General features: G+C 45.3%; 2 protein-coding genes across 5 annotated transcripts; both read left to right on the top strand.

Annotated features, from left to right (window-relative positions):
* Positions 1-4,496: 4,496 nt before the first annotated feature.
* LOC125984600 (F-box-like/WD repeat-containing protein TBL1XR1) lies at positions 4,497-19,510 on the top strand. Of its 4 annotated transcripts, none has more exons than XM_049746605.1 (16): positions 4,497-4,714; positions 6,503-6,573; positions 9,468-9,571; positions 9,685-9,830; positions 9,955-10,177; positions 11,440-11,572; positions 12,261-12,402; positions 12,781-12,844; positions 12,926-13,023; positions 13,393-13,453; positions 15,524-15,645; positions 15,747-15,821; positions 15,909-16,036; positions 16,346-16,511; positions 16,594-16,695; positions 17,256-19,510. In XM_049746605.1, exons 3-16 carry the CDS (start codon positions 9,514-9,516, stop codon positions 17,280-17,282), a joined length of 1,545 nt encoding a protein of 514 aa, XP_049602562.1. In that variant the 5' UTR covers positions 4,497-4,714; positions 6,503-6,573; positions 9,468-9,513; the 3' UTR covers positions 17,283-19,510. The 4 variants fall into 4 exon arrangements, with proteins under 4 accessions (XP_049602562.1, XP_049602561.1, XP_049602563.1 ...); XM_049746604.2 differs by lacking the exon at positions 4,497-4,714 and adding an exon at positions 4,912-5,121; XM_049746606.2 differs by lacking the exon at positions 4,497-4,714 and adding an exon at positions 5,509-6,038.
* Positions 19,511-22,410: 2,900 nt separating this feature from the next.
* On the top strand, positions 22,411-23,883 carry LOC125984607 (lactosylceramide 1,3-N-acetyl-beta-D-glucosaminyltransferase A-like). Its single transcript, XM_049746620.1, has one exon. It carries the CDS (start codon positions 22,411-22,413, stop codon positions 23,539-23,541), a length of 1,131 nt encoding a protein of 376 aa, XP_049602577.1. The 3' UTR covers positions 23,542-23,883.
* The last annotated feature ends 125 nt before the right edge of the window (positions 23,884-24,008 follow it).

The raw sequence follows: 24,008 nt of genomic DNA, 5'->3' as shown, positions 1-24,008 counted from the left end.
TTGGAAGTTGAGAAAGCACATATCTTCAGTCTGATGCGGACACCATCAACTGACCCTACTGTACAGCATACGTACGTAGTAAAGCCTGCAAGGATGTGATGGATGTGGCTTGGTTGACTTTTTTCCAGGTGCCGCTCTCCTTTCTTGAAACGCTCCTTTCGCACGTGAGTGGTAAATCTTGATAGCATTTGATTTTGGAGGTGTTTACTCCCACATTGTGTGCTTTGGTATTCCAAGGCCAATCTTGCTCTCCACGCGCTCTTTGATGAGGAATGTGTCAGCATGTATTTTTGCCCTGTCCTTCCAGTGATTATTGCTTCACTGTCAGGTGTTCTTCTGTTTGATGACTTTAAATAGGCTCAACAGAACACGACTTAGAGGCTGGCTCAACGGAACACGACTTAGAGGCTGGCTCAACGGAACACGACTTAGAGGCTGGCTCAACGGAACACGACTTAGAGGCTGGCTCAACGGAACACGACTTAGAGGCTGGGAACACCCACCTGAAGTGTATAAACAGTCCAAATTAAAATCTTCGCACATTTGACATAACTCCAAAATTAAAGTCCTCGACTAAAGGGAAAGTTGATATATGATCAATTTGAGATGCACCAGCACGAGTAAATCCTTTGAAAGGGAAACAATTTGCTATTCGATAGGATCATTTTTTTTGTTTGTCTCATATGGGGACCCCGGCCTACAAGCTTTGTATAGGCCATATCATGCTCATCTGTCATCTTGATATTTTTTTTTCTTTTGTTTTACAGCTGCATTATATTTCCTTTTACATAACAGAACAGTGATGGTTAGTTATTGAATCAGTGCATTCTTTCAAATCCTACCTTTTACTGTCGGGCTGTTCTGATAATCCAGACTTTGGCTATCACTGTCAGCGGTAGCTTAGCAAATTGCTCTGGTCTTTCGGGGTCCACCAACTGGCCCCCTCGTATTTAAACTCTTACCCCAAGCAAACAGGACGCCTCCCATACCTGTGTACGTAACATGAGTTTGTTCCCTGTTCCGTCCGTGTTGGTCCCTGCGCAGTGAATGAATGGCCGGCCGGCCGGCACCAACCTGGGCCTGTTGCTATGTTTCTTTCAGACACTCGTATACCTCAAAGGAGCAATCTTGGGCGTGATATTTCAAACATCTTGGCCTTGCCGTGGGTACTGTGAACCCGTACTCGGGCACCTTGAAAGCGGTGTTACCATTTTATGCCACAAGATGTCTCTTCAACCTCAGTCACAGGAACAAGCTCACATAGCGGGTGTTTTTCAGTTTCAAGAGGAGTTGTTGATTATCAATCGCGCAAGTACGCATTCCTTTTTGCATTTACATCTGTCTTTTCAATAACACAAAATGGAGAATACTGCATATTCCATTTCAAGGGTGAGCAAACGTTTGTGTTCTAAGGCCACGTTAGCTTTTGATTTAAAAAAAAAAAATGAATACATAAAACACTACTACAGTGGAGCCTCGGTTTTCGACCACAATCCGTTCCAGAAGGCTGTTCGAGAAGTCAATCGTTCGAATTCCGAATCATGTTTTCCCATGACAAATAATGGGAAAACATGTAACCCGTTCCAAGCAAAAATTCAACCGTTTTGCGCAGTACTTTCCTCTTTTCGCCATGAACAGCTTTACTGCTCCCACTACTGCTTCCTTTGGAGGCATGATTAGAGTTGATGCAATCCTCAGAGTAACGAACGGAGTCAGTTGGCATGCGGGTCCTCTCAGCTCATCTTGGGAGGTTCGACAACCGAAATTTCGTCCAGCATCTGAAGCAAAAAAATCTTGAATTCTTTGTTCGAATACCGATTTGTTCGAGAACTGGGATGTTCGAAAACCGAGGCTCCACTGTACTACTACTACTACTACAACTACTACTACTACTACTAATAATAATATAAATAATAAAAGACGGATGCATTATTTTATTAATGTAATGATTTATTAATGTTTATTCTAAAATGAGTTAGGAAGAATCTTTTATTTGCACTCTCCATCCAGGAAATGATACTGTTCTGTGTATTGCTCCAAATCTCCACGTGTTACCATTCAGTTATCCCAAAGCCTGGATTGAGCCCTGGAAAAATAAAAATAGCACCAAGATATTTTGCACTCATGACCAAATCTTGCACAAACAGAAACAAATATCCAATGGCAGATAAAGTAGTCATATGTTCTTCATGTTTGCATCTAAACATGGAAATATTGATTGTAGGCTACCCTTGAATGCTACATTTGAAGGTGTAATTAGATTAAAGGGGAAGAAAGGCAATTCTGTGTCTTTGTTTGGCAAGATCTAAAAATAGCTCTTGCTGAGCAGACACTAAAGACAGCATGCAGTTCCTTTTACTGCTCCATTTTCCCATTTGTCTTGAGTTTCACTAGTTCAGTGCATCTTGAAATTCAAAAAAAAAATCTGCAAACTGTCAATAACGGAAGGGTTAATATTGTAAATGCCATTTTGTTTATCAATAGGTGCCTGTATTCATACTTATCTCACTTGCTATTTCTTTCTAATCTTGACAAACAACAATCTACCTTTAGCCACAATTATGTAGTCACATGATGGGGGGGGGCATGCTGCCACTACTCCTGTATGGAAGCAGCACAATGCCAACAGGTTCGCCTCAAATTGAACAGCATTGCTGCTATGCTAACTAACGTCCCTAGCAACGTGATGTTACCATCCATCAGATTTACTCCCTGCCCCCACACAGCGACAGATAGCTGTACTCGTTCGTGTCAGTCACATTCATAGCTCGAATGAGCACTCAGGTATCATTTTGGGGCAATTTATCCAGAATAATCGTTTCCCACTGTTGTCTACTCATGCACGGTATGTGGCTATAAGAATGAATGAATGAATGAATGAATAGTATTCAGGGAATTTGATTGCATGTAAAATCGATTGCGTAAAACCTGGTGTGGAAGGAACTCGCCTCATATTATTGATGGGAATCACAGTGGGAATGCAGCGGATTTATTTTCACTGCTCTTGGCTTGATGAGAGTGAAGCAAAGAGGCACTGTATGGGAAAGTACCCATACTTGAACCAAACAGTAATAAATCTGGAATGCAGTCTTTAGATACTATATGTCCAAATCTAGGCGCGTCGATGCCATAAAGAGCGTTTACAGTTTTTACCCTTGTGCGAAAAAATGAGGATGTACTGAGATCGTCCGGAATTATTTCTGAGGATGTGGTTTATGTGGATGTGACGAAAAAAAGGGGGGGAAAAAAAACCCAGATGAGTTCTGCAATCATTGAGTGGGAGGGAGGAAGGATCAGACGGCTCAGAGGCTTTAACTGCAGTATTTCTGCTTCAACCAAATCCCTCAGTAAATAACACACCTAGCATACTGCACTGTATCTAAGCTACAAATACTGTAAATGTTAACCTATTCTTACTCACTTCATGACCTGCATGAATAATGAACAATGTTGATGAATGCGACAGTAGTTTGACGAAACACCTAAGGTGAATTCAGCTTTTTCTTTTCTGTTGCTTCTTTGCAAGAAGACGACGGTATGAACCGTGTGACAACAAACAAAGTATGCTCTGAAAATGTTTGCTGCAGGTGCAACACTGCAATTGAAAGCCCTGTAAAAGATGGATTTCATAGTATATCCAACATCGGAGAAGCCTGAGGCAGGGTGACAATGTCCGTCAGCCGAACTGATATCAATGTGACTCGGGCATCTGTTTTGGACGCCTCCTGGAGGGCCCGGCCAGGCCCGGCCCGTCCGTCCCAATGGAAGGAGGCAAAGCTCTTGACGCACTGATAAATCCACATTCCCAGTAGGTCGGTCACAAGCTCTGGTCATGACTGAAAGCACAAGATCACCATTGCAATTGGCCAAAATTCGGTTCCTGCATTGAGGCCTCTGAAATAGGGTGAGAAGCTTGGTCCTCCAGGAGGGGCTTGGAGTAGAGACAAATAAGGTGGCTTCGGTATCTGGTTAGGATGCCTCGTGGCCGCCTCTATTTTCAGTTGTTACAGACATGTGTGACTAAAAAGGAGACCCTGGAGAAGACCCTGGAGAAGACCCTGGAGATGTCACTTGGTCAGCATGGGAACACCTCGGGGTACCCTGAAAAGTGCTGGACAAAGTAGCAGGCGGAGGCAAGTCTGGGATTCCCTGATTTCTCAATTCGGCCACTGACCCGACTCCGGATAAGCCGGAGATAATAAATGGAAAAATGATAATATCCACAAATAGTCCTGAATTGCGTACGTTTATCAGTGAGCAATCAGCGTACGTATTGTATTTAGGGACGCTGTACGAAATGATGTGATTATGGATTAGGTACGGAGCGACAAAAATGTGTGTAGAACAGAGATTGCGACGATGATGTAAACTTGTTGTTGACTTTCCCAGTCTGAATGGCTGAGGAAAGGAGAGAGGGTGAGGAGAGGGGGTGAGGAGAGGGGGTGGGGTGTCATTAATCCATCCTCGCTAGTGGTGACCACACATGCACAAATGAGCTGCGTAGTGGGGGATGGGCGCTCACTCTGTTGTTATGACTGGTACTAGGCTGCAGGACAAACTTCCAAGGCCTCGCTATTTGACATTTTCCGCTCATCGCTCGGCAAGGATATGCGACTCGGTTTGACCACGAAGCCGTCCAACGTAACCGGAGCTTATCAGCAAAACAAGAGGGGAAATATCAGCGGGTGTTCGTTCGCTGCTTTTCGGAAAATAGGTTAGTCACCGTTGTCGCGATTTTTGCTACTGCGACTACTGCTTGCTTATGCTCGAAAGACTAAATGCGTGTTAGCGATTGAGGTGTCTTCGATCATTATTTGAGCTAACTAAGCATAAACATGCTGGGAGTGTACGTATGAAATGAGCGCGGCGCTTTGATAATAACAGTAGTTCCAGGCACCTCATTTTCGCTTGCTGGGTCAAGCCACTATGTCGAACGTCTGAAAGCGTTGCAGGCTTCTTACCGCCTGCCTTTAGCTTTAATATTTCAACCTAACGATTGATATTAACATTTGCAACAATAACAACAAAAAACGATCATCGATAAACACACATGACACGCTCCAAGTTGTACACGAGAACTGTCGGGAGATATCGTCGTATTTGAAAAGGTTTTTAAATCAAGTAGGTACCAGATTATAGCGACACCTAGCACGCTAGCATTTAGCAAGCTTGTTAGCAGCTTTAGCACGGAGGAGCTAGGTTAGCTTGGAGCTAACTAGCTGTGTCCTCGTTCAGTACTCCTATCAACCCCCTTGAAAAGAAGCTAATTGTAATCTATTTGTGGTGTTGCGATAGAGACCTCTACGAAGTATCAGCAACACTCACTGTTGTATCACCATAAGATTAATTCCAATTGAAAGCGCCTTGTGTGGCGAGCGCCTTTGGAATAGCATTGCCGGCTGGGGCGTCGCTGTACTGTGTGTAAATAAATGATCTCCAGAAAATGGAGAAACAATTGTAATGAAATGGCATTAAATATGCTTCAATTGCGCTTTGTAACATATTCAAATGAGGTGATGCGCCGTTGCCTTTTGTCATGCGTTCGCCTACAATGCAGGCAGGGGCTTCCATAATGTACGCTTGATAGTTAAGTGATGACATTGCTTACTGCTAACCTAAATGCGTTCTTATTCAATTAAGCCATCAAATAAGTCTCCGTGAGTTGACCAAGTGCATCGGTGTAGGTCAACGCTGTATTATTATTAAGTCGAGCCCATTCAGCGCCGCGCCGCTCCGCTCCGCTCCGTTGGGGGATGGGCGACGTATTTCCGCAAATGGCTAGCACGCCACGCTATCCTGCTAATTTAGCCTCCCGACAGATAAGCATGTTGACACGCTTTTGCGCACACGCGACTTCGTCGTAGAGGGAAACTAACAAATATAACCCAGGGACAAAGCAATACGCTGCGAGTCCCCGGTAAAGCAGCAAATCCAGGGTGACGCAGTTGACCGTTGTTAAATTGGAATCTGGGAGTAAAAGGCCAAAATGGTGCATGACACAATATTGGAATGCTTGATGAGATCAGATTGAACTTTGGGTATGCTATGAATTTGGCTCATTTTTATGTCCTGCGAAAGAATGCAAAATCGTTCAAGTGTAGACTTCCAAACGGCAAATAAAGCGGATTGATAATATATGTTCACATTATGCAGTGATTGATAATATATGTTCACATTATGCAGTGGAATTATCCACGGCTTGGGGTTGTTGACCCATTTTCTCTTTGTCCGGTGTCACGCCTCCGTGTTTACTTTTCAACCACGCTGGCGCAACTTTACTGAAGTGTTTATTTGATACAAGTTGATTGTCATCAGTGTGGCATGTGTGGCTAGGATTTGACTCAGCCTGCACATTTCTCACTTGAAGTAGACTTTAAATGTAGGCTAACATGGGTGACATGGAAGCAGTTTAGGCGAGTGACTTCATAATGAGCTGCAATATTGTTCAGTGATGTAACATCGATGCTTCTATGACAAATCTTGTTTGTTTTGTGTCTTTTAGGGGCTGAGCGACCGTTCTTTTTGAGGACAACAAAGCAATGATGCATGCATAAAGACATCCTGATCACATGGGTGAGTGAGACATTTTTCATTCGTTTTTCCCATCTGTCCGTGAGAGCGCCTCGTATTCAACTAGTATGACGATGGCGTTCATAAATGATATGAACGACATCAACTATTAAGCCATTAGTGTAGGAGGCACATCTATCCATCCACATCTAGTCAGTCACATGAAATCTGCCACTGTCACCATTGTTTCCAGTGGAAACATGACAACAGTTAAGAGAGGGAGGTTGGCAGCAGCTGTCATGTTCTTGCAGTTGTTTGTTGCCGCTACTCTGGTTGACGATGGTTACATTTGGATCCTGCCTGATCATAGTCACGACAGAAAATGCCGTGATGGAAAATAGAGCCAAATTCCTGTTTTGAGGTTTAAAATATGGAAAATCTAAATTTGTTATATATTGACTCATCGGGAATATCACGAGGAGCCAGGCAATTAATCTAAATGTAATCGTGATTTTTTTTTTTTTACATCATGGATGACCCAGGTTACCACTATTGCTCATGTGCGCCACAAAGACAGATGGCCAGCAGGAGATAAGGAAGTTTCGAGAGAAATTAAGCGTAAAATATATATATTTTTAAAAAAAGGCAATGACAGACCTGGCAGCTGACTTGTCTTCCCAACTGTAGTCAGGCCAGTTTATATTGACACACCAAACTGTTGCCCCCAACATCATCAACACGTCGTCGCCCTGGGCCCATTTTCAATTGCTAATTAGGAATGGTAAAAAAATGCACTTATTCAGACATTGCATAATACGGCGCCTGTTGCCAGCGTTTTGGCTAGTGGCTAGCGTCGACGCTTGGGGCACAGGCAGAGCATGACTAACTTCCAGTCAGCAAAAATTGTTGTCACTTATATTTCTTTGAAAGTATTTCCATGCAACTGACTTGACTCTTTGTGTAGCATCTGTCCATTTGCATGAGTTTGAGTACCGTACAGTCGTAAACGAGTCAGCGTCAGTAGCAGTGCATCCCTAATCGATTCGATAACAAAGTGTTGCCGTATCCATGGAAAATGCTTCTGTAAAACTGACCTACAGACTTAATTGTCCATCTAATCATGTGCAATTATGTCAAGCAAAACAACTGGATGGAATGATGACACGAAGCCATCCTGCCTATATTTGGTGCTGCAAAGCGACCTAACATCCGCTTTGGATGCAGAGTTGGCCGCAGTTTGGCAGTATGTATTTTTCAGCATTTTGCACAAAAAAGGCTCTGGTTTGCTTATAATTACAAGGACGAGGGAGGACACCAACATCAGCTACAAATAGAGAATTGTAATGGAATGGCAGGCTTGTCCAGGGTTACGGCTCCACGACTTGCCCTTTGAGGTGTTCTTAAGGATGAGCACTTTATTTTTAACCATGTCACGGAGCTCGGGACACGCCAGTAATTACAGAGTCCTCATTTTTTTTGCCATAGAGGTTGGGAGGCAGTTCACATCTCCGCTGCAGGCTATTCTGACCCTAACCCTAGCAAGAAATCTGAGCAGTTCACGTTCAATGGATGCAACATTTACAAAGCTGCTGTCGTTTTTAGAAATAAGTTGTTTCATCTTTTCATTTTTACGAGGATAATTATGCTGGGTGCCAGACTGATAAAAATCTGAGAATATCACTTGCATCGTTTGGAATGTGTGACAAATTATTTTTCTCTGCTGCTTCCTCACCATGTACCATTTCCTTGTCAAGTCTTTCCTATATATTCATGGTTCACTTGCATTTATTTATTTAGGTGATAATATGCATTTCCGTTTTTGTCTTAGAAACTTCTCAGAAAGGCTTTTAGCCAGCTAGCAGATGGAAATAAGATTCCCTTGTCCAGACTCCGTGTTTATTTCCACACTGGCATTTAAACCGTGCTAGTTCTGCAAGAAACTGAATTCCAGAAGACAAGCACTGAGATCTGTTATTATGACATCTTTTCCAGACTTATTTCGAAATACCCTGTAATGGCTGCCTCAGATTAACTACTACAGTCAAACCTCGGTTTTCGAACATCCCGGTTCGCAAACAAATTGCAATTCGAACGAAAAATTCGAGATTTTTTTGCTTCAGTTGTCGAACAGAATTCGCAGGTCGAACCTCGCGAGGTGAGCCGGTAGGACCCGAGAAAACCCGACCGCGCGGCCCGGATGCCGACTGACTCCGTAGTTATTGTATTTTCGTTACTTTGACCATTGGATTAACCCCTAATCAAAGAAAGCAAGCGGGAGCAGTAAAGCTATCCATCCTAAAACACAAAAGACGCTCTTAAAGCAATGCGACAGTGAGAGCCCAGCGCCCTGCGGTTGCGCGATCGGACCAAATGAAGCTCCCTGCGCACTGAGGTCCACTTTAATTTTGGAAAGTACATCAGGACTTGAAAAATCTTTTTTAAATTTCAGCGACGGCTCTGTCACAATAATGCGACCAGCGCGGTGCAGTTGCGCGGTCGGCGGCGCGCTACGGTTGCATGTTCGGCGGTGCGCTGCAGTTGCGCCATCGGACGAAAATGCGCAAATGAAAAAATGCTTAAAAAAGGCGTTTTTTTTGTCTTGGAATGGATTACATTTTTTTCCATGATTTGTAATAGATTCGGAATTCGACCGATTCACTTCTCGAACGGCCTTCTGGAATGGATTGTGGTCGAAAACCCAGGTTTGACTGTAATTATCTCCAGTTGTAGGTTAACGAATGGAAAGCGTTTTCCTGCCCGAAAAAGCTTTCGGAGAAAAAGCTTAATTTCTTCATCAAATGAAAGATCACTTGTGCGGTACCCCCCCGTCTCAAATTTCGGCGTAATTCCATTCAGTAGTACTTGTTTATTATGTGAAATGCCATCCTCTGTGTTTTTATGGTGCGTTGACCCTACGTCATGTTTTGCCAATTTCTTTTTTGTTTTGACTTCCCCAGGCTCCTATAATGTGCTGACCAAATGGTTTAATGACCAGGACTAAAAATGAGCATAAGCAGTGATGAGGTTAATTTCCTGGTCTACAGATACCTGCAAGAGTCAGGTAAACCCAGATGTGATGTGAATTGAAGTCATTCGACCTTTTGTTTTGTTCTGTTCCACCGTTGTTTTTACCCTTGAACCATTTCCTTCTCTTAATGTTGTGTTCTTCTCCAGGCTTCTCACACTCAGCATTCACCTTTGGCATAGAGAGCCACATCAGCCAGTCCAACATCAATGGAGCCCTGGTGCCCCCTGCTGCCCTTATCTCCATCATCCAGAAGGGCCTGCAGTACGTGGAGGCTGAAGTCAGCATCAATGAAGTCAGTCATCGTCTGTACATCGACACGCGGCTTCATTTTGCCACTCCGGCGTTGATCTGTTGTCAAAACATCTTCAACAACACATTTCTCTAATGTCCTTCCTTTTGTTTGGTTGTACGTGCAGGATGGGACCTTATTTGACGGGCGCCCCATTGAGTCACTGTCACTGATCGATGCAGTGATGCCCGATGTAGTCCAAACTAGGCAGCAGGCCTACAGGGACAAGTTGGCCCAGCAGCAACAGCAGGCGGCAGCAGGCAGTGGCAGCAGCACTGGGCCCCAATGTAGCACCAAGAACGGAGAGGGTGCAGCCAATGGGGAGGAAAATGGATCCCATGCCTTAGCCAGTAAGCAAGCAAGATCATGGTTGGAAACAAACTACTGTATTTTTCGGACTAAAAGTCGCTCCGGACTATAGGTCGCATTAGCCATAAAATGCACAATAACGTGGAAAAAAAACATATATATATAAGTCGCTCCGGAGTATAAGTCTAACACCAAGAACAGACATGAACGAGCAACAACAGGCTAAACGATAGGTATGCTAACGTGACAAACACAAACGAAGAGCTGCGAATGGGCCAAACGTAACATTCAGAGTTATTCAAATAACTATTACATAAATAACATGTTTATAACACCATCTGTGTCACTCCAATTCATTAAATCAAATCCATCGATCGTCCTTTATGTTAACAAAAAGCAAGTGGGAGCAGTAAAGCCATCCATCCTAAAGCACAAAGACGCTCTTAATGCAATGCCACAGACAGACAGAAACTACTGAACTGTAACGATAAAAACATATACAAGTTGCTACACGGAATAAAATATATCAAATAACTATAACATAAATAGTTCACCGTCACACGGCCCCAAGCACCGGCGTTGACTTCCAGGCGTGTAGCAGCGTGGACTTCCATACCCGGAGATGGCACTTCCAGCCACGGAGGTGGAAGACAACTCCATAGAATAGGACCGGGCGTGCGTAAAAGCCACGTCCGAGCCCCATCCGCCGTCCCCGGACAGCCACCCGGCCGAGCGCCGGCCCCCGACTTCCATCCACGGAGGTGAAAGAGAGCTCCGTAGAGTAGGGCCGGCCGTGCGTAAAAGCCATAATAGTTTTTCAAACCTTCTGTGTCACTCCAAATCATTAAATCCTTCAAAGTCTTCGTTTTCCGTGTCACTTACAAACAAAGCCGGTAATGATCCCGGCAGTACGTGGGGCCCTTCGTCATCTTCGCCATCCCGTGATCGAATTTTATGTAAACAATCGCCGCGCGCTGACGTCACTTGAAATTCAAATGACAGTAATCTTTTTAAATTTTGAAAATTTGTGAAAAAATTCACATATAAGTCGCTCCTCTGTATAAGTCCCCCGCCCCCCACCCAAACTATGAAAAAAAACGCGACTTATAGTCCGAAAATGACGGTATTAAACTGCTTTGTATTCTCTTGTTGGAGGGGTTGGACCCCAGTTGGGCTATTTCTGCGATTTTTCAAATTCCAGATTGTGTAACAAGAAAAAAAATTCTCTGAAAAGTTTGGGGGAAAACCTTATTTATTGTTCTTCTTCCACTTGTGTTTTGCTCTGATCTGCTCCTTGTTGTAGATCACCACTCAGAGATGATGGAGGTGGATCGGGACGTAGAAATACCCCAGAGTAAAGCCATGGTCCTCAGAGGTCATGAATCGGAGGTTTTTATCTGTGCCTGGAATCCAGTCAACGACTTGCTGGCATCTGGGTCAGTGCCTCTCGATACTTCACTTTTACAAATGGTCTGTTTGGTTATCTCTGACTATAATACCATTGGTCTGCCCATTTGGAAAACTATTGACGAGTGAAATTATTAGACTGTGGAATAACATTCAACTACGTTCCGAAGTGTTACTAGCCTGGACATGGAATGAATTGAACTTCTAAGGCAAAGCAACGCTGTATTGTGAAACTTCTTTTAATCGACAATGTTATGTGAGGTGCAGGCAAACGCGCAATGTTCCATCAGCACTACCCCAATTTCCTCTTCTAATCACCCACAGATGTAATAGCTTGTGAAATACCGTATTGGCCCGAATATAAGACCATGTTTTTTGCATTGACTAACGGTCGCCAGCAAATGTATTTTGTTGCCTCGATCGATGACTTATGTTTGGTGTTTTGCCGAGAATATTTCATTTATGGTTATTTAGTATAGCGGAACCGTTACGAGCAGTTAGTTATGTAATGTGTGCCGTCTACGAGTGTTGTCGGACGTCAGAAGTTGAGCGTTGACTTATGTGCTGTATTTCTGTCTGTTGCAGAACCACACACACACACACACACACACACACACACACACAAGTCTTCAAAATGTAGTCTGTTAAATTTGCGTCCTGTTCATAACATTTTGAAATTGAATTGATCTACTCGTAAATTGTATAAATCTTCGACAGGTCTGGCGATTCCACGGCTCGAATCTGGAACTTGAGTGAGAACAGCTCAGGTGGGTCCACCCAGCTGGTTTTGAGGCACTGCATACGGGAAGGGGGCCAGGACGTACCCAGCAACAAAGATGTCACCTCACTAGACTGGAATGTGAGTAGGAGTTCCCCTCACCCCCGTATGCTTGGTCGCGTTAAATTGCGTGCACGAGCCTGTGATCACTTTCTGTGGTGGTAGTTTATCTCTTTTTTTGGTGTTTGTTTTTTTACGATGAAAAAAGGCAAAGCTCTCAATTTACCGGTCGATTTACGCTCCTACCCTGACCTATGGTCACGAGCTATGGGTCGTGACCGAAAGAACGAGATCCAGGATACAAATGAGTTTCCTCCGCAACCCGACCCCGGATAAGCGGAAGAAGATGGATGGATGGATGGATGGATGGATGGATGGATGGATGGATGGATGGATGGATGGATGGATGGATGGATGGATGGATGGATGGATGGATGAAAAATATTTGTCTGATTTCAGAGTGAGGGTACGCTCCTAGCAACAGGCTCCTATGATGGCTTTGCCAGAATATGGACAAAAGACGGTAAACTCGCACTATTTTTATTTTGTAGTTTAATATTCCTGCATACCTCAAACAAATGCGTTGTTGTTTTTTTCCTTACAGGTAACCTGGCCAGTACTTTGGGTCAGCACAAAGGTCCCATATTTGCACTGAAGTGGAATAAGAAAGGAAACTTCATACTTAGTGCTGGGGTGGACAAGGTAAGTCATTATTGGTGGTTTGGGCTCTAACATACACTGGCGGCAGACAAATGTGTGCAGATATTTTCTGTAATGTATTTTCCGTTATTTACCCGTTTCAAGTTAGCTGTGCACTGTTATAAACTAATGTGACCATTAGCTGGCTATTCAACATTGCCATCTAGTGTTCACCAGTGGAATAACATATTTTTGACAACACAGCCCGTAAATTCATGGATGAGACTCAAAACTGTTTTTAAAAACTTAATGGTATATAGTTTATTATATGTTATAGTTGATGACTGCAGCCTGAATATTTGCCAAAAGCAAGATATGCCAGTTTTTCTTGTTCATTGTTGCTAGACATTCAAAACACTGTCTTTTACCCAGACTACCATTATATGGGACGCTCACACAGGAGAGGCGAAGCAGCAGTTTCCTTTTCACTCAGGTGAGTTTGAAACCAAGTTCATTGTTGATGCATACAATAGAACATTGATACACCCCAGAGAGAATGTCAGATTTTTGTGAGACCGACAAAATAGTTTGAAACTATTTCCTCCGTTCACGTGTCCTACAATCATTTGCTGCAAATGTTTTGGACACTCGGGCGAAGAGAGGGGCGGAGCTGTCTACTGATCACCACCTGGTGGTGGGTTGGCTCCGATGGTGGGGGAAGATGCCGGTCCGACCTGGCAAACCCAAACGCTCTGTGAGGGTCTGCCGGGAACGTCTGGCAGAATCCCCTGTCAGGAAGAGCTTCAACTCCCACCTCCGGCAGAGCTCTTCCCACGTCCCGGGGGAGGCGGGGGACATTGAGTCCGAGTGGACCATGTTCCGCGCCTCCATTGTTGAGGCGGCCGACCGGTGCTGTGGCCGTAAGGTCGTTGGTGCCTGTCGTGGCGGCAATCTCCGAACCCGCTGGTGGACACCGGCGCTAAGGAATGCCGTCAAGCTGAAGAAGGAGTCCTATCGGGCCGTTTTGGCCTGCGGGACTCCGAAGGCAGCTGACAGGTACCGGATAGCCAAGCGGAACGCGGCTTCGGCGGTTGCTGAGGCAAAAACCCGGGCGCGGGAGGAATTTGGCGAGGCCATGGAGAATGACTTCCGGACGGCTTCGAGGAAATTCTGCTCCACCATCCGGCGTCTCAGGAGGGGGAAGCAGTGCACCGTCAAAACTGTTTATACAGTGGGGATGGCTTTCGTCCTGGCTGTGGAACAGTGGACCAGCTCTACACCCTCGGCAGGATCCTTGAGGGCGCATGGGAGTTCGCCCAACCAGTCCACATGTGTTTTGTGAACTTGGAGAAGGCCTTCGACCGTGTCCCTCGGGAGGTTCTGTGGAGGGTGTTTCGGGAGTACGAGCCAACTGATAAGGGCGGTTCGGTCCCTTTATCACCGAGTTTGGTCCGCATTTCCGGCAGTAAGTCGGATTCGTTACCAGTGAGGGTCGGACTCCGCCAAGGCTGCCCTATGTCACCGATTCTGTTCAAAAAAATTTATGGGCAGAATTTCTAGGCGCAGCCGAGGCGTTGAGGGGGTCCGGTTTGGGGACCTCAGCATCGCGTCTCTGCTTTTTGCAGACGATGTGGTGCTGTTGGCTTCTTCAGGCCGTGATCTCCAGCTCTCACCGGAGCAGTTCGCAGCCGAGTGTGAAGCAGGCGGGATGAGGATCAGCACCTCCAATTCCAAGTCCACGATCATCGGTTGGAAAAGGGTGGAATGCCCTCTCCGGATCGAGGATGAGATTCTGCCCCAAGCATGGCGCAAAAAGCCCCTCATGAAGAAAAACATATGGACTCAGACTGGGGATGAGATTCTGCCCCAAGTGGAGGAGTTCAAGTATCTTGGGGTCTTGTTCACGAGTGAGGGCAGGATGGAGCGCGAGATCGACGGGCGGATCGGTGCAGCGTCGGCAGTAATGCGGACTCTGTACCGGTTCGTCGTCGTGAAGAGAGAGCTGAGCCAAAAGGCAAAGCTCTCGATTTACCGGTCGATTTACGCTCCTACCCTGACCTATGGTCACGAGCTATGGGTCGTGACCGAAAGAACGAGATCCCGGATACAAGCGGCCGAAATGAGTTTTCTCCGCAGGGTGTCCGGGCTCTCCTTTAGAGATAGGGTGAGAAGCTCGGTCATCCGGGAGAGAGTCGGAGTAGAGCCGCTGCTCCTCCACGTTGAAAGGAGCCAGATGAGGTGGCTCGGGCATCTCATCAGGATGCCTCCTGCACGCCTCCCTGGGGAGGTGTTCCGGGCATGTCCCACCGGCGCTGGAGAGACTATGTCTCTCAGTTGGCCTGGGAACGCCTTGGGATCCCCCGGGATGAGCTGGATGAAGTGGCTGGGGAGAGGGAAGTCTGGGAGTCCCTCCTAAAGCTGCTGACCCCGCGACCCGACCCCGGAAAAGATGGATGGATGGATGGATGGATGGATGGATGGATGGATGGATGGATGGATGGATGGATGGATGGATGGATGGATGGATGGACAATCATTTGCATTAATCTGTTCCTCTCCGCAGCGCCTGCTCTGGACGTTGACTGGCAGAATAATACCACATTTGCCTCCTGTAGTACGGACATGTGCATTCATGTCTGTAAACTGAGTCAGGACCGACCCGTCAAAACCTTCCAGGGACACACAGTAAGTCAAACTCGAGTCATTGGAGCAAAGTTAGTTTGTCCTCGTAGTCCTACAAACTCGTATATCAACTACCGCCCTCCCACCGCTAACCTTTTGTGTAGAATGAGGTGAATGCAATCAAGTGGGATCCCACTGGCAGTTTGCTGGCTTCCTGTTCCGATGACATGACTCTCAAGGTCAGTTCATACATCTGTCGTGTGGTCACTAACTCCACCGCCACGCGGGAATGTGTTCTCGGAACTAACTTCCTGGTCTTTTTGTAGATATGGAGCATGAAACAGGACATGTGTGTACATGACCTTCAAGCCCACAGTAAAGAAATTTACACCATCAAGTGGAGTCCAACAGGCCCTGGGACCAACAACCCTAATGCCAATCTGATGCTGGCCAGGTGAGTCCTGGATGTTGAGGGTCACCACACACCGAGCGACATGACTGAGCGGAACAATGGCAAAGCAAATTGTACAGTACAGCACAGTACAAAATTTGTCAAAAGGCGCAGGTGAGATCAGATAATGTGATATAGTTGATCAAAATGGTCCTCTCAATGTGCGTTTGCGCTTGCATACACGTCAACATGGGGGAGGGAGGGGGGGTGGGACCATCACGCTGTACTGTTCCAGTTGTATGGTGCTGCTTGTTTAAAGTTCAATCTAACGTACTGCAACTCTGCCCTGCTCCCTCCCTCCCTCCCTCGCAGTGCATCATTCGACTCCACGGTACGTCTGTGGGACGTGGAGCGCGGGGTGTGTATCCACACACTGACCCGCCACCAGGAGCCCGTGTACAGCGTGGCTTTCAGTCCTGACGGCAGACACCTAGCCAGCGGCTCCTTCGACAAGTGCGTCCACATCTGGAACACTCAGGTATGTCTCATTCTGACGCGCGCGCGCACACACACGCGCGCACACACAGAGCTGTGTCTAACTTGAGTTTGCGCGTCTTCAGACCGGTGCTTTAGTCCACAGCTACAGAGGGACAGGAGGGATCTTTGAGGTGTGCTGGAATGCCACCGGCGATAAAGTAGGAGCCAGCGCATCTGATGGATCTGTAAGTACCTCTCTGCCTGATTGATCTCTGTTGCTTACTTCATTGGCACTGACTTAATGCAGCTTAGATTAGAGCGCCACATTCCCAGCTGAAATTCAGAGTCTGTTGGCCAAAGGGGAAGCCCAACGATGATGACACCGTTAAAAACGAAAAAACATTTCGTAATTGTCTTTGAGTCATTGGCCCAGTAAAAGAATGGATGCAAGTTTTCGGCAATTTCGTTTTTTTTCCCGCTTCGCTCAAGCAGCTGCATATAGGAACCTTGCTCACTCGCGTACCTCAAATTTCGGCTCACGACATGAAGTAGAAAGTTTGCCATTCATCCTCTTACTAAAAAAAGAACGTTATAATGAATCAAACTTAATGAATCACATTTCATTCATAACATTATTTCATTGGGTTATTTAAAGCGGACAACAATGCATTGGAATTATTTAAAGAAGAGAAGAATTCAACAATTTGAATTCAGTTTTATTCATTTGAGGAACTGTGGCCCTTGTGGCTTCCGGCCTGTAAACTGTCAGTTGGGTTCACTGCTGACGTCCTTTTGCCACCTGCAGGTTTGTGTATTAGACCTGAGGAAATGACACTCGTGCGGGGGAACCATGGACCGACTACGAATGTGTACATAGCCAAAATGACTGACCTGTCCCTGCCTGTCCGCCACACTGCTGTAGTCCCCGCCAGATGCCATGGCCTGCCATTACCGCCAAACAGAACGCTGCCCCCTCCCCGCCCCCCCCCCTCCCTTTCCTGCCTTCAAACACTCATTCAAGGACCACATTTTCACCACATCTGCTTTTCAGCATGTGTGAGAGACTGTCAAGAGGAAGGCGTTTCTTTCTGTTCAACCCAGTTCAGACCCAATACGTGCAAATCAAAACACCAGAATTCTTTGTTTTTCCCTCCTTCTAACCCTTTGTACCAGAATTCTAAAGATTTTTTTTTTTTTTTTTTTGGTTGTTGTTCTCTGTTGGTGTGTGCATATTGCATATGTCAGCATTTGGTGTCCTGTGGACATTATTTTTAAATTGGAGTTTACTGTAAGTTTTATATCATACCGGGAGAGAGAAATGGGCAAGAGGATGGAGAGTTTTTAGTGTTCAAAATGGATGTCCACTGTTCAACAGGGCATCGCTTCTTGGCACTCTACAAACAAGCAGATGTATCGCTTAGGTCATCCATCATTTTTATCCACTTGTTGCTTTTTTTTGTAAACAAATGATAAAACAAGTCATCCAAACAATCCAAATGTCCTTTGTTTGCGTCTTGCCCAGATTTTTTATTTTTTTTTTCATAATCCATCCGGTTAAACGTCGAGCTGTTTTAAAAAAATGAAAGGAACAAAAATCTTCAAGGCTTAGAGAGATTGTCTATACTTTACGTTGGCCTCGCAACATACACCTCAGGCCGGGATCTGACCTCTTTTTGTCATAGCCAAGGAGCTTGGCAGGGCCGTTTGCAGCAACTGGGATCTATCTGTGAGCAAAGCAAAGCGAGAGAGAGAGAGCAAAAGGGGTGTGAAGCTTTAACTTTGCATCAGTTCTAATTGTCATTGTTTTTGCATCCTCAATTCAAGGCAAAGTAATGCTAAATGATAATCAGACTAATACCATCTTATTTGTGCGCCGCCACGAGTTTTGAACTCCTTTCCAACTTTTGCCCGAATCGTTCGTGTCGGGCTCCCTCGTTTCGAGCAAACGCTCTGGAGATTTGAGCCTACGCACGGATGGACTGCGGGTTTATTTTATTTGTAATTTTTTTTGTCATGTTCAGATGCCAGTGCTTGTTGGTTAAACTGCACACGATTGTGTGCCACTTGAGAGCATGGAGTGGAGTCAAGTTCATTTTCATGTTTGAAATACAATATGTGATGTTCTTGGGCATGACCAGGGGCCGTGACCATGAAGATTGTTTTTTTTTTTTTTTTGTTTGCTTTTGCTTTTGCTTTTGCTTTTTTTGTGATAAATACCATTTGACAGTCATTGGAAAGATGAACTAGCTGCCCTTCGAAAGGGTTTTCTTTTCCTGCACTTTAGAGTAAAATGGAGAAACAGGGAGGTGTGTTTATTCAAGTCAAACACATCTTTAAAAAAAAAAGGAAAAATTGAAAAAAGTTCCCAAAAAAATAGTGCAGTGTTCTAGAGATTCAAAGGGTTTTCGTCACATTTCGTCCGAGTCCGTTTAAATGTCTAAGCCAATGTCTGCATTCCAGTTGTCATCTCACAGCCATAACATCAGCTCAAAAGAAATCTAGAAAAACACAGGAGGTTGGTCAGAATGTTATTTGTTTGAAACGTTTTGTACTCTTTTGAAGTTTGCTTCAGTGGTGTCGATGGTGACTGAGCTGTACTACAATTACACAATTTCAAACTGAGGTCCATGACAGTGGAATGGTATTTTTTAATGTTTGTTTTAGAGAAGCTTTTTACACTGCATTCAAGTGGTAGCTTTTTTCTTTTTGTTCCTACCGATTAAAAAAAAAATCTATATATAATAACAATGATTCTTCTATCTTTGCTATGTTTGAGAGCCCTTGAAGGTTTTGTATTCCTCCAAACTTTTGTAATTCAGATTGATTTGTAGCTATGTACTCAAAAATGAACAAAAAGAGAAAAATCTGGAAAACTGTTGATGTATCACAGAAAATGTAAATAACGGTTTGCAAATCTTTTTTTTCCTCTCTCTCTCTTTTGTTTTTGGTGATGTCTTTGCCCTCACTTGCGTTGTATTATCTCACTCACATGGTTGCAGTCTGACTGTTGGAATAGCAGTCAGATCTCAAGGTCTAGAATAAAGTCTATTTTGATAATAACACTTGGTTTTGTTTTTCCACGCTTCCACTTGTGTCAACGGAAAGCTTGTACACACGTTCTATAACCGTTTTTACAAATTAAAAGAAAATGTATCCAACGTCGAAGTTAAGTACAACTGACCAACGCCACTTCCGGTTTATAAAGCTCACTTCCGGTTCAGTCGTGTCATTTCCGCATATCTCGCACTGTGCTGTCCGTCTTTTGCCGTCATAAAAGTAATTGCGATAGCCGAAGGTGAGGACTCGCGGTACCGCTCCCGCTGACATGTTCTGCGCATGTCTGATATAAAGGGGCGTGATTCTCCAATAAACACGTTCGGTAGGTAGAGAGGGCACGACTGATTGATTGACAGAGTAGTGATCCAATCATGACAACGCCATTCTCAGCCTGCGCTCCTACCGTGTTATCGATATTATTTTTTTAAATGTATTATTTATTTGATATTCAAACTGAAAACATAAACTAAATAACACTGAAGTCATTCAAGTCATCGTGTCTCAAGTCAAGTCCCGAGTCTTTAACTTCCAAGTCCAAGTCGAGTCTCAAGTTTTTTCATTTTTTGTCAAGTCAAGTCACAAGTCATCAAAACAGCGACTCGAGTCGACTCGAGTCCAAGTCACAGTGACTCGAGTCTCTGGCGCTCATCTCGTGAATATTTGGAATACGTCAAAAGTGGAATGGAGTGAATCGGTTGAATCATGTGGAAGAAGAAGAAGAAGGACAAAAAAGTGAGGAGAATAAAATAGAATAATTATAATAAAATAAATAATAATAGAGAATGGAGTAGAATAACATGTGTGAAGGCCATCGCCTTCACACAACAAAGACATCTTTTTCTACAATAAAAGGCATAATAATTGGAAAGTTGTATTTTTTTAATTCACTAGTTAAATGATTGCTTTGACCTCTCTTTAAGATTTAGAATCATTCATAATATCATGGAATTATGTTGAAAAAGCACAACTTTATTTTTGTAGGATATGAGTTTGATTTTTTTTTATCCTGGGAAGAAAAAAAAAAAAAAAAAAAGAGGCGGCTCCCTTGACCCAAACAGTTTGCAAAGCCCTGAATTGGACTTAATTACCTTCACTACATCAACGACTAAATAGCTCCACCCCCATCCACACCCATAGAGGGATGAGAGAATTGAGAGTGAGGGAGGCGGGCAAGACTATAGATCACTCAGTTGTCGCGCTCCAGACAGACTGAGAGCAAGTCACAACAAAATATGAAGGGAAACCAACAAACTTGAACTTGATGTAAAACTGGATGGAAAAATATAGGGGACGCACGCTTAAAGCCACTCTTCAGGTGAGTGTTTCATGATGGTGTGTCTTCTATTTATACAAATGCTGACTCTGGAAGTATGCTGCTAGTGCGGTGCACGTTCATACTGCTACTTTTAGATGCAGTATAAACACTTCCGCTTGTAGCGCCAATGTATTTTTTACACACAGTTGAGCCACAGTGGTCGAGCCCAGCAACACCCTCAGTCAACAGTCGAGCCGGCCTGAAACCACAAGTCTGTTTGCAGGATTGGTCAACCGGGCTGCGAGGATGAGGTAAGAGCAGTTTCGTTTGTCCTGTAGCCTACTATGTTCATAAGTTTGTTGATGGATGTCTCATTGTTATTATTGGAAAGCGCAGAACAGCGCAAATAATGTTCACGTGGTGGTTGGTCGGGCGTCTCGTCAGACTCAATAAAAAAAGCAAGTGACCCCCATCAAGCACCACGCCACTGGTGATGTTTCACAAACTCTCCGGGTGCTTTTGGAGTGTCGGGCCGCTCAGGCGCCATCGGGATGTGGCCCCCTCGCTGGTTTAAGTGGCGGAAGCAGCAGGCTATTCTCACCCGTTGCATTGTGCAGCGCAGCTATTATGATGCCGCCGTCCGTCCATTGTGTCCCCCACGCTTTTTGCTTTTCCACGGCTCTCAGCGCTTTCACGGGGGCGTCCGTCCGTCCGTCCGTCCACTTACCCCTGGCAACATTTGCTGTGTTAGCTTTTTGCATTCAGACCCCAATGTCTACCAAAGACCCCGTTCACCCTTCCTGCTGCTGCTGACACCTCCCCATCTTTGTGTTTTTTGGGTTTGTTTGTTTGTTTGTTTGTTTGTGCCATAGACAATCGCGCTTTCGCTTCTCAGCAGACTCACGGCACAACGAGACTAAAGAGAACAAGCGCCAACAAATTCAAATCAGTGATTCCCGTTTGCACACCTGAAAGCAGCTACATAGTTACAAAAACAATGCAGTTCCGGTCTGCATTTTTCTATACTGATATTCAAATCATAGCTCTCTTTTCTAATCTTAGAGCAAAGATTCCTGAACATTATCGAAAAGGCCCGAGATGGGGGACAAGAGTTATATGACGTGACTCGAGGAGGGAGCTATTCTTATCGCTGGCCAACAACTTGGGAACGACTTGGCTTTGGCTTCGGCTTCGGCTTTGACTCAAACTACATGACTTGACAAATCGTCTTTTTTTCAAAGTTTAACATCTGCAATTGAGCACATTGCCTTGTCGGGACCATTTTTATTCTCGGGCTTCACTCGGCTCCACGTTGTGTGATCGTTTGCGGAGGTGCTGAAATGCGCTTACAAATCCCCGTTTTTTTTTACGTTTTCACAAAGCCACAAAATGTCCAACGACGCTCAGTTTGTGTTTAGCCACAATCGTGTCACCGCAGTAAACATGCTCTCCTTCCTCAGATGAAGACGAATGACTGGCTGCTAAGTGGCTTGAAGGGCGAGACATACTTTAGCCATGGGTGATGTTTGGCAGCAGACCCAGTGAAACCCATCAACACTGCCTAGAATGGACGAGCCACTAAATACTGCACTGAGCCTTCGTAAGTTTAAGCCACGGCGGCGCTTCACTGCCCGAACCAAGTGACGAGATGCTTTGGAGAGTCCGCCGCTTGTGGAAGACGCTGTGTGTCCGGTTGCTAACCACCTGTCTGATACTGTCTGTGGTCACGGTATGGTGGGACAACGGCATGGTGAACCATGTCAAGTCCTACTCGTACCGCCTCCTGGTGAACCGCTTCAGCGATATCACCAAAAGCCTCACCATCACGCGAGAGCAGGCCAGGAGCTTCAACAACTTCCGCAACCTGTTGGATCACCCAGACAAATGTGCCGGCCAGGACGTCCTCCTCCTGCTCTTTATCAAAACATCCCCGATGAACACTGCCAGGCGTGAGTCCATCAGATCCACTTGGGGCAATGAGACCTTCATCTCGGATTCCCTGGGAGTGACGGTTAAGGTGGTGTTTGCCTTAGGAGCCCCCCGGGGACCCAACGGCACGGATGCGACGGTTCAAAGGCAGCTGTTCCGAGAGGACCGTTACCATGGCGATTTAATCCAGCAGGACTTTTGGGATTCCTTCCACAATTTAACCCTGAAGCTGATCATGCAGTTCCACTGGATGCACCGGTGTTGCGCACACGCTCACTTCCTCATGACGGCAGACGACGACGTCTTTGTTCACGTTCCCAACTTGGTGGCGTACCTGCAGGAAGTCAGAGGTCGGGGCGTCACGGACTTCTGGGTAGGCCGAGTCCATAGGGGCGCACCGCCGAACCGGAGTAAAGACAGTAAGTACTACGTACCTCTCGAGATGTACCAGTGGATGTCGTACCCGGACTACACGCCTGGGGCGGGCTACGTGGTGTCCGGCGACGTGGCAAACAAGATCTATCATGCCACTCTGACACTGAACGCCTCGCTCTACATAGATGATGTGTTCATGGGCATCTGCGCCCAGGCAGTTGGCGTCTCGCCACAGGAGCATTACTATATCTCAGGGGAGGGGAAGACACCTGACCATCTGTGTATCTACAACCAGATGATTACCTCCCATGGCCACACGGAGGACCTCCAAAGCCTGTGGAATGCAGCCACGCACCCGCGAGTGAAAGAGAGGACGTCTGGATTCCTCGGCAAGCTGTACTGCACAGCTGTGAAGATCTATCTGCTCTGTCGGTACCATCTCAACTGCTACCCTTGCGTAGCTGCCTTTTATTGAGATTGGATGAGGACCATCCAAGAATGCCGATGGACTGTATTTTGGAAAGAAAGACTTTGCCGTTTTTCAACGCTCCCGCCTGTGGTCCTGCTCCGCAACGCTCTGCAGCCATCGGCGCGAGTGTCTGCTTCTCTTGTTGTTTGTGAGATCGCATGAGATTTCTGCGTCAGAGAACTTAATACTTGAGCGGTGCTGTGATACAATTTGTCCGTGTGGTGCTCTGTGTTGACATCATTGGAGGCCACTAACAATGTGATCAAAACTTTTAAATACCTGCTTTGCTCTTTATGTGGGTTCTGTTACTGATTAAAAAAAAAAAAAAAATCTCTAAAATTCGACAAATCCTTTGGTGTGTACCAGTCATGTTCCTGACGTCACTCACCAGACCACGCCCCTTTAAAGTCCCAGAGACACCGGTAGATGTATAAATCGGTTTTAGTTAGCTTATGGGCTTATAAATAATCAAT

This window comes from Syngnathus scovelli, chromosome 17, assembly GCF_024217435.2.
Source record: "Syngnathus scovelli strain Florida chromosome 17, RoL_Ssco_1.2, whole genome shotgun sequence".
NCBI lineage: Eukaryota > Metazoa > Chordata > Actinopteri > Syngnathiformes > Syngnathidae > Syngnathus > Syngnathus scovelli.
Note: the sequence above shows the minus strand (reverse complement) of the source record. Positions and strands in the feature narration are given on the sequence as shown.

Coding starts and splice junctions, on each gene's coding strand:
- LOC125984607 (XM_049746620.1), top strand. CDS start 22,411: ATGCTTTGGAGAGTCCGCCGCTTGTGGAAGACGCTGTGTGTCCGGTTG.
- LOC125984600 (XM_049746605.1), top strand. CDS start 9,514: ATGAGCATAAGCAGTGATGAGGTTAATTTCCTGGTCTACAGATACCTG. Junction 9,572..9,684: donor CAGATACCTGCAAGAGTCAG/GTAAACCCAGAT, acceptor GTTCTTCTCCAG/GCTTCTCACACTCAGCATTC. Junction 15,646..15,746: donor AAACCTTCCAGGGACACACA/GTAAGTCAAACT, acceptor CCTTTTGTGTAG/AATGAGGTGAATGCAATCAA.